The 10,663-nt window shown below is 46.9% G+C and overlaps 1 protein-coding gene across 1 annotated transcript in view; it reads left to right on the forward strand.

Annotated features, from left to right (window-relative positions):
• The window catches only part of ccdc102a (coiled-coil domain containing 102A), a 100,516-nt gene extending 99,110 nt beyond the window's left edge, over positions 1-1,406 (forward strand). The window contains 1 exon segment of the mRNA XM_048262372.1: positions 1,034-1,406. Coding sequence (XP_048118329.1) covers positions 1,034-1,172 — 139 coding nt within the window. The 3' untranslated portion in view covers positions 1,173-1,406.
• Positions 1,407-10,663: the final 9,257 nt, after the last annotated feature.

The following is a 10,663-nucleotide window of genomic DNA, read 5'->3' on the forward strand; positions in this document are numbered from 1 at the left end:
CATGTTGGTTTAAGGAATTAAATATGCTGAGCTTGGTCTCATGCCTGTTTGTCTTTGTCATTAGTGGGGATGGGGATGGGGGTTGTGGGGGGTGGCAGCTGGCTAATGTTGGCTAAGAGAGCAGCAATTGAGGGACGCAGTGGCAGAGACCAGAGCAGAGTGGAGCAGCATGGCGCTGGGTTGGCTTGGCTTGGCTTGGCTACTGATGAATGCCATGAATCACCGCAGAATGAGGAGGCGTCCCTCCAGCTCTGACCACTGATAAATCACACAGGCAAACATTTGTTTCTCATCCGCTCCCGTTCTGGAGTAACTTGGCCAAGTTTCATCCAGTGAAGATCACCTGCCGCCATTGCAGTTCAGTTTGAAATAGCACCTTGCGGAGGACTGAGGAGGCTGTATAACATTGGCAGGCAGCGGGGCGCAAAAAGGCTGGTAGTTTCCTTTAGCTGGCTCAGGGGTATTGGTGACTATGGGAGAAGCTTGGCCGCAGGGCTAGACCTGACTGAGCCTGTTAGAAAGTGTCTGTGAATTATTCATTGAGGTGGGAGATATTGTTTACCTTTCAGCCTACTTATTGTCAACCTGTCCCTAGGAAGTCGAGAGAGGAGGACAAGAACCTTTCTCACCTCACTTGTTTTTTTACACCATCCTCCTCTCCCCCTCTCATCCTCTCCCTCTCTCTCTCTTTTTCTCACTCGCTCTGAAACAATATGCTTTATTACCTTGACCAATTTGGTGGAAAATAGTGTTGCCAAAGCACAGAAGCACATCAACACATTATAATACATAAACAGACCATAAATCATGTGGTAAAATCTCTCTCTCTCTCTCTGTCTCTCTCATTCTCTCTGTCTGTCAATTGAAATTCAATTCAAGTGCGCTTTATTAGCATGACAAATATTTGTGCATTGCCAAAGCATTTAAACATTTAAGCATAAGGTTTACATAGAGAATGCTTGGAATACAATATATAGCAGATAGATTTGTATTCAAGATGAACACTCTCTCTCTCTCTCTCTGTCTCTTTTAGGCTGCGGCGACAGCAGAGTCCAGGGCTCTTTGGGAAGATGAGGACGTCTGCTTCGGCTCGGTTCAGCACGGACAATCCAGACGGACCCCCCAGCGACCAGGACGAGGAGGACGAAGAGCTGCAGATTCAGATCCCCTAAGAACAGAATCAGCCAACCACTGGCCTGAGCTCTGTCCAGGCGAGGACTTAAGACTGACCACACCCAGCTCTGGGCTTGCAGCTCCTCACCAGAGCTCTTTTGGCCCAGTCCTTAGACAGGTGGACAGACAGACAGAAAGGCATGTGTGGACTCAGAGTGGACTGGTTGATGACCTCAAACTTACTGCCTTTTTGAAGCTGTGGCACCTCACAGCTGTGTGTTCCTGTCAGTACCACCCCCAACCCCCAGCTCCTCCACACACACACACACACACACACACACACACACACACACACACCGCTGGGAGGAGGACCCAGAGGAGCTGAGTACTGAGTGATCAGCAGGACTGTGAAGGTGGTCAGTCTCTCTACCCCTACCAACACCACCACCCCAACCACCAACCACCACCTGCTACCACTGTAACTCCATCTACTGTACACCCCACCTTATGCCACACACACACACACCCACATCCCTCCAGCTCTCCTTCATAACTATCACTCTATATTCTCTCTTTCCTCTGTGTCCGAGTGAACAACCTTCTTTGTCCTGCATCCTTCAAACCTCACTTCCTACGTTCTCCCTCCTACTCGACCCCACCAATGACCTCTACATCATCCTCCTCATCCTCACCATCATCATCATCATCATCACCATGCGTTCACATCCTGCATTTTGCTTCCCACTCGAACCATCACTGTTCCACCATATTATCACATCCTCGTCCTCGTCTTCCTCCTCCTCATATTCATCTTCTTCATCCTCATCCAGCGCATCACATCCTGCGTCCTGCCTCCCACTTATCCTACCCTATCACCATATCTTCATCCTCCTCCTCCTCGTCTGTCCATAGATGTCCCTCCACTTGCTCACATGTCCTGTCTGGAGGACTCCTGGAGGAGTACTCCATGTTGACCCATGCCCTGGGCGGATGCTGGACCCTCAGCAGTCATGCTGTAGGATACTCTCAGTGTGTAGAATGGGAGCTCCATAGAAATGCCCTTGAGTGTCCTGCCGGTGCCGGTGTCCTGTCTCTCTCTGGTGTTACACCCCAGCCCCAACTCCATCCATCCCTTTGCCGCAGGGTCCCTGTATGTTTGTGTTTTGCTGTTGTGCTCGGGGAAAGTTATTTTGATGACAGTGACAGATATGTCAAACAATCAATCAGGCAAGCATAACCTCCCAAAAACCACACACACAGATATAAGTCTCTCTCTCTCTCTCTCTCCCTCTCTCTCTCTCTCTCTCTCTCTCTATCTCTCTCTATCTCTATCTCTCTCTCTTTCTCTCTCTCCCTCTCGCTCTCTGTCTCTCTCTCTCACTCGCGCGCACACACACACACACACACACACACACACACACACAGCCACACTCACACTTCCAGCATAAAGCCTGTTGATCAGGGGGAGAGTATTATCAACCACAGAATATTCATGTGGACTTGGCCCTCTGAAAAGCAATAAGATCTGAAACAAACCCAACAGTTCTTCAGTTGCAGTGGGGACCAAGCTATTTGTACCAGCCAGTTGTTTTGAACTTTTATTTATCTGTTTAATTTTTTACATAATATGTCTGTATTACAGTGTTTTGTATTTAGCTTGATCTATAAATGTTTAATGTATATATACATCCTGAGTCAATGAGTTTAATTATGTAACTGAGTGTGTGTGTGTGTGTGTGTGTGTGTGTGACTGTGTTTGTGTATGTGTCTGTATAGTGCGGTTGCATAAATGGGTATTTAAATGTTTTATATTTAAAAGATACAAAACATACAAAAGATTACATTCATATTTAAGGTGATGTACTTCAACTGTACTGATAATAGCACCTGAATGCAAAAGACACTCACACACTCACACACACACACACGTGTGACCAGTGCCCGCTCTCATCGCTGTCTCAGTCTGGCTCAAACTCACTGCTATGGGCCTAATTAATTAAGCACTGAAACATCCACACGTGTTTACCACAGAAGTCATTATGCTTAGCAAATGATAGAATTACCATATTGTGTCTAAAGAGTCTTGTCAAGCGCTGCTGCTGCTGGTGCTTTTGCTTGGGCTGCCTGTTTCCCCCAGAGACTACTTTTACCTGCTAATTAAGGAAAGGCAGTAATTACTTAATTAAAGCATATTGATAGACCTGACATGATCTATTTGCACTTGGAGCGACAGAAGACTATTCTGGGCAGCCATCTTTGTTTTCAGTCCCCAGTTACACAAGCTGGCTTTTCTTGGCATTTAGCTTAAATTTGTCTTTGTCTTTGTCTTTGAGGAGTTTAAATTTAGTGATGTGACCTACTTGTTGTACTGCCATTGAGTTTGATTGATGGCATTAGCTTAGTGAGATGGGTTCTTTGCCAGTGTCTGTCATAATTGATTTGGTTGTAGGTCTCTCGTCTTGTTTTACGACAGGCTCAGGGCTTAAGCTGGCCTCGGCCCTGTTCATTGATCAGCGCTGGACCAGGGCGGCTTTCCTTTCCGACCGCTTGCTTGAGCTGTTGTCACTCAGAGTTGTTGCTGTGCACAGCCGAGTGAGTCTAGAACAGGATGGTCTGTTCTCCCATACACGGATTAAGATCTAGATTGGCCTTCTGGTGATTCAAATTCTCCATGAAAACCACTGTGGCTTAATGTCAATGTGAATGTGGCAGGACAACCGTTTTTAAGACCATTGCAATGTTTTGCAGCAATATTGCTCCATACGTTGCCTTGTGTGTCGTCAGCTTTGGCCCGTATGGGGACCGAGTCCACTGTGGCTCTCTGGTCTCATGTGGGGAGCAGTGAAGGGCCCAAACCCCAGACCTGCACACTGCTGTTCGCCTCCTGGATGCAAGATATTTCTTGGTGTTTTAAGCCCCCAACGTTGTCTTCAAGGCAGCGCTGCCTGGAAGGCACTAGGGTGAGGCAGGAGTTAAGGTTAGAATTAGGTGCCTTTATGTCGACAGTGGCAGCGCCACCTGGAAGACGACGTTGGGGGCTTAAAACACCGAGCATGGAGGACTGTGTGCTCCTGATTGATGATTCCCCTCGTTAGCTGTGTGGATTGGATCACTGATTCAGATAATCAATTCCACTTTACTTTTCGTTCTCTGTCTCTCTTGCTCTCTCTCACACACACACACACACACACACACACACACACACACACATACTTTGTTTGGTGGTTTGGGATGGACTCCCACTCTTTCTTTCTCTCTCTCTCTTTCACTCACACACACACACACACACACACACCCTGTGTGTTGGTGTGAGATGGACTCCCGCTCTGCAGCTGGAGGGCTCTTAATGTAGCCTAATGGGCCTCTTTAGCTCAGCGGGACGCCCGCCCAGCAGGGGGGAGACCCGGCAGACGAGACGAAACGGGGGGGGGGCACGGGGGAGTGGAAGTGTGAGGCCAGGCCTCCCATGACCGGTCCGCTGCACCACTGCTCACCCACACCCACAGGATCATGGGATAGGTCGGGACAAGGTAGTCTTCCATTAGTCATACCATCTCTATTTTAAAGGTGAGCTCAGCGATTACGCATGACATCGGGTATGTGTATGTTTACGTTTATCTACACCAAAGAGGTAGCTCACCCCTCCCTTCAGTATTCAGTATTATTATTCAGGTTTGGTTTTCGTGACAGGCTGTCTCTGATTACACCCATTCATATATAACTACAGATGAGTGCATTCCCTATAGATATTAATAATTGATACGAGGAAATGCGTACATGCCAGTTACATTTGGTTGAGTAAGGCAGTGGTTCTCAAAGTGGGGTCCAGGGACTCCACATTTCACCCATAGAACAAGCAAATTGTGTTTATTTGCTCCCACCCACATTAACATTTAACTTGAAAAACTTCACTCAGACCATTCCTACTGCTGCTTAGCTTTGCTTATTTGTCACCTAGCTAGCTGATGAATGTGTAGAAATGTTAGAGTCAGTCCATGTTGACAAGTGATGCAAAATACTAAATTGACAAAAGACCAGGTTACACACCTGCCAGAAAACATGGGATAGTGGACCTGGCCACGACTTCAGAGAATACAAATAGCATGCTTAATTGTTATGGTTATGAGGGAGTCCTCCGTAAATGTTCTCCCCAAAAGGGGTCCTGGGAACCAAAAAAAAAGAACCCCTGGAGTAGGGTATGAATTAAACATTTCTTCTTTCAACACGGACATAGCTTGTGTGGTGGGGTCTGGATTCTGTTAGTGTGTGTGTCCGTGTGTGTGTTGTGTGTGTTTTCTGAGTCATGCCACCAGAGGCTATATCAAAGTCCTTTTAGGCAAGTCCCTCCACTTGGCGGCCATATTGCAACGCTTTTTGGGCACTCATTGGGCATCCGTTTCGGCAGAAATGCGCGTGCGCAAGGCTTCACGACACCAATCTTGCTCCAGCAGCGAGATCACAACACATGATTGGCACGTCTTCACAACACACCACATTATTGGCTCAATGTATTCACAACACAGCACATGATTGGCTCAATGTATTTACATGTCGATGTTTTGTCGCTGAAGGGGTGGGATATGTGTAGACAACTGCCATATTGGCGTTACAAACTAACCCCATGCATTTCTATGGAGGATTTTTTGAGTGCTGTGTCTCCTCATTAGAAAGTCTCTGGCTATGTTCAGGTACATTGCTGGCTGGCTAGTCTGGTCTGAGTTCCCATAATGCATTGCTCTGAGCATTGCCCACTGTAATGGTCCAAGAGCAGACAGCACAGCAGCCTGACTGCCCACTGCTCTTGTCTCGTCTCATCCATCCTCCTTTAACTCTCTCTCTCTATTTTATTATTCTATTGCTCTATCTCTCCCACTCTCTTACCTTTTATGTCTTTCCAAGTGTGACCAGTGCTGACAATGACTTCCTTCTGCAGTCCAAAATGTGGCTGGCCGGCCACACACACACACACACACACACACACACGCACACACACGCACACACACTAATGTCTAATGTAGTGTGACCTGGGTTTCACCTGCACTTATAGCTAATGTTGCCCATCCTCCCCTGAAGCGTGGCAGGCTAAAATAACCTGCAGTCCCCCGCTGTCACACACTCATGATCTCCAATTATCAATGTCTCGGCTCCACTCATACAAGAGGAAACACTCCCTCACAGAGACAGACCTCTCCTACCAGACCTGACAGTCCCAAACCCACACAACATATCAAGCACCCACACAAGACAACATGCCCAAGTGATCTCTCTCTCTCTCTCTCTCTCTCTCTCTCTCTCTCTCTCTCTCTCTTTCTCTCACACACACACACACACACACATCTGCTCTCCTACTAGGCTGAGATGAGGCAAACGAACGCTTGGGTGATTCTGTCGGTGGACTCCGGACTGCTCTGTGGAAAATGTAATGAGACCCAAAACAGACCGGCGCTAGTTCAGCTCTTCTCTCCTCTCCTCTTCCTTCTTCTCATCTCCTCTTCCTTCTCCTCTTCTCTTCTCTCCTCTCCTCTTCTCTTCTCTTCTCTTCTTCCTTCTCCTCTTCTCTTCTCTCCTCTCCTCTTCCTTCTCCTCTTCTCTTCTCTCCTCTCCTCTTCCTTCTTCTCATCTCCTCTTCCTTCTCCTCTTCTCTTCTCTCCTCTCCTCTTCCTTCTTCTCATCTCCTCTTCCTTCTCCTCTTCTCTTCTCTCCTCTTCCTTCTTCTCATCTCCTCTTCCTTCTCCTCTTCTCTTCTCTCCTCTCCTCTTCTCTTCTCTTCTTCCTTCTCCTCTTCTCTTCTCTCCTCTCCTCTTCCTTCTTCTCATCTCCTCTTCCTTCTCCTCTTCTCTTCTCTCATCTCCTCTTCCTTCTCCTCTTCTCTTCTCTCCTCTCCTCTTCTCTTCTCTTCTCCTCTTCCTTCTCCTCTTCTCTTCTCTCCTCTCCTCTTCCTTCTTCTCATCTCCTCTTCCTTCTCTTCTCTTCTCTCCTCCTCCTTCTTCTCATCTCCTCTTCCTTCTCCTCTTCTCTTCTCTTCTTCCTTCTCCTCTTCCCTCTTCTCCTCTTGCCTCCTCTCCTCTTCCCCTCTCCTCTCCTACCTACTCCTCACCTATTCTCCTCTTCTCCAATCATCCTCCTCTCCTCTCTACCTTTTCTCTCCTTTCCTCCCTTCTCCTCTCCGACTCGCCTCTCCTCTCCTCCTTTATCTCCTCTCTTCCCTCTGCTTACAGTAGGCTTCTCCATCCTGCCTCTCTCTCTCACACACACACACAAACACACACTCACTCTTCTCTCACTCTCTCTATCTTTCTCCTGGGGACTCTTAATTGCCCATCTATGCGCTGAGACCAGTCACAGAGAGGAGATTTAATGAATGTTTTTCTGTCTTATTACCCGTGGATCCAGAAGGCTAAATAATCTATCGGCCAGGGAGCTGATGCCCGTGCAGCGCTGCAGGAGCCCGACGGAGAAGGCTGAGTTCGCTCGCTCGCTCGATCCCTCACCACGTTATGCGTCCGCTTAAATCTCAGACCTCGTAAATGTGTAGATTGCAACAATGTTAGTGTTATAGCCGGGGCAAAGGCTCCTAGCTTACGCCCAGACGTTCACACTCTACAGCAAAAAAATAGCCGAGCTTGATGATTTCATTCCTTAAGCTGGAACAATGGGCCATAAAGAAAGATTTGTGCTCAGCACATGCACGACGCTCCGACACAAATTCACTGTGGGGCCCTTTGATAGTGAGGCCACTTTAATGAATAAAACAACAACCTCCTGCTGGGCGTGCTCGTAAGAGTAAGGTGTGTCTCACACACACACACACACACACACACAGGGCAGATGCTCCAAATGGCCCTGTAAATCACAGGCTGATGGAGAGAAATACTCATTTCCAACCTCTGGGTTTTTCTAAACAAAGCCCTATCTTTGATATTTATTGACGAGATTTGTCAGGGTTTCTGCTGATGTTCTCTTGACAACACTCCTGTCCTGTATCTGCTTACAAGAAGAGCAGTGTCTTGTTTTCATGTAACAGATTTTATTATTATTTTTCTAAGGCTTTGTGTGTGTGTGTGTGTGTGTGTGTGTGTGCGCGAATGTGTGTGTGTGTGTGTGTGTGTGTGTGTGTGTGTGTGTGTGTGTGTGTGTGTGTGTGTGTGTGTGTGTGTGTGTGTGTGTGCGCGTGTGTGTGCGCGCATGTGTGTGTGCGCGCGTGTAGTAACAGGTTAGTGGTGTTTCCGAATAACTTGAGCTGAAACACCAGGTGATAAGAGACAGAGAGCAGCTGTTAATTGAAGAGTTTAACTATACTGCTCATAACTAATTTAATGCCTACTTTCATAGTGTAGCTCTCACTGTGTCTCTCTCCTCGGACTGGCATTATATTCATTTCCTTTACTGCTGCCGCTAGTCTTCCTGTTCATCGTTTCTTTCTTCTTTATTTAGGTGTGTGTGGGTGTGTGTCCAGCTTGTTCTTTCACATCTGCACTAGCTTTAGTGTTTGTTCTCTGGTGGTGGTGTGGTGTGTCCATGGTCTGACCCGTGTGTTGTCCGTAGGTGTTTGTAGCCCAGAGCCTGGTTCATTATGTCCATTTAGTCCATGGTGTAATCTCTCAGCCTTTCTCATTACGCAGCTAATGGCTCCGAGGCAGCCAGAGAGCACATTCAATTGATCTGAGTGTAATTATGCTGCAGGGCGGGATGGATATTCACTTTAATCAGAGACTGTGTGTGTGTGTGTCTCTGTGTGTGCTGTATGTATTGTGTTGGTATATACGGGATATTATTTTATAATGGGACTTCACTTTCTTGGTAAGACACTGGTTGGTTTGTATGTGTGTGTGTGTGTGTGTGTGTGTGTGTGTGTATGTGTGTGTGTGTGTGTATGTGCAATCGTGAGGTTAAGAGCGAAACATTAAAAGACATTTAGTGTTGGTTGAAATGGCTGATGGCAGTGCGTGGCGTGCAGTCGTGATGTGATGTGCTTGCGTGACAGATGTTTGGGGAACCAGCAGAGTCGTGTGGCACCTTCGTGCATCAGCCTGTGCTTGCTGATGTTGATGTCATCACAGCTGGAGCCACACTTTTTAGGTGAACACCAGATGTTGATCGCCAGAGGCACGAGATGTAAAGACACACACACACACACACACATACACTTTGTCTTGTTACCACTTCGCATAGTTTTCCTTTCACGTGATTCTCATTAGTCACATTCTCACATTCCCATTCTGTCTTTCCCACAGCTCTGCCTTATGTTTGCAGAAGAGTGCGCACAGTTCCTCATTTAGGTCATTAAAGTGTAAAAAAACACAAATTATATACTTTACTTTTTAAAATTCATTCATTAGCGCTAAATATAAACGAAGAGAGTCAAACAATGCATCATAAAAAAACAAGAACTGCGTAGGTGGCTTTATAGAAAAACACAGAATGCTAATTAGTGGGACTGTGGACATAATAGGATGGAATTACATAGACATCCCCACAGTACCATTTGAATATAACTTTCCTCACATGAAATGGAGAAAACTGTTGTTTTTTTTCTTACTAACATGACAGTCTATTGTGATTCAGGCTACAGTTCTCTCTTCACGCTGGACACGTTTCATGGGCCTGCAAGCAGGCTTTTTTAGAAACCCGTCTGCCCCTGTACGTCCCAGTGCTCCAGACAGTAAACAACCAGCCTCACAGTGACAGCTCCATCAGATGGGATCTCAACTGATACAAACGCCACTACCCATGAGCATGGGGAGGGGAAAAATGGCAAAAATAAAAACTAGAATTCAAGATTTGCTGTCGAACTGGAGGAATGTGTCTGACAGAACGAGAGACAGAAACAGAGAGAGAGAGAGAGACAGAATGAGAAACAGAGAGAGAGAAAAATGAGAGCGGAGGATGGCTAGACAAACAGAGTCGCTGTGCTTGCAACAGAGAACTCTCGTCCCATCTCTTTCATGAAAGATGAAGCGCTTCCTCTAATGTGCTTGTCGTACATCAAAGTCCCCACGCGTTTATCTCAGCATCTTGGCTTCCCTTCCCCGGACATCGGCGCACTGACAGACTCAACAACATGAGCAGGCACGGAATCCTCAAGGCACAGATTCAATTTCTGCCGAAGTCTTTTTTTGCGCGTCTCTGAGAATTATGAGACGGTCGGAAGATATCAGTGCATCACAACACTACTGTCAGATCAGCGGATTCGCCGCATCTCCCGTCTAACTGCCACAGTCTTCAGATGCGTTCATAAAAAACCCAGCTGGCTAGAGGTTGTGGTCATTTCAATACCACAGATGAATGAAGACCCAGTTAGGCAATGGTGGACAAATAATGTGTATCAAGGGAGAGACAGCATGGCATCACATAAAGATCCACCAGCTGCTCTAGGTGGACAAGCAAATAATATGGGTGTAAGTATCCTTCCAGGTTGACGGGAGATGGCATTGGTCATCCCAGTTTATGTGGATTACACTGAATCAGACCCTGATTAGTGCCAAGCTGGCAATTCAGAGCAGATAACTACCGACGCAGGGGATGCACACAGAACAGCGTCAGCTAATAT

This window comes from Alosa alosa, chromosome 14 (genome assembly GCF_017589495.1).
Source record: "Alosa alosa isolate M-15738 ecotype Scorff River chromosome 14, AALO_Geno_1.1, whole genome shotgun sequence".
NCBI classification, from domain to species: domain Eukaryota; kingdom Metazoa; phylum Chordata; class Actinopteri; order Clupeiformes; family Clupeidae; genus Alosa; species Alosa alosa.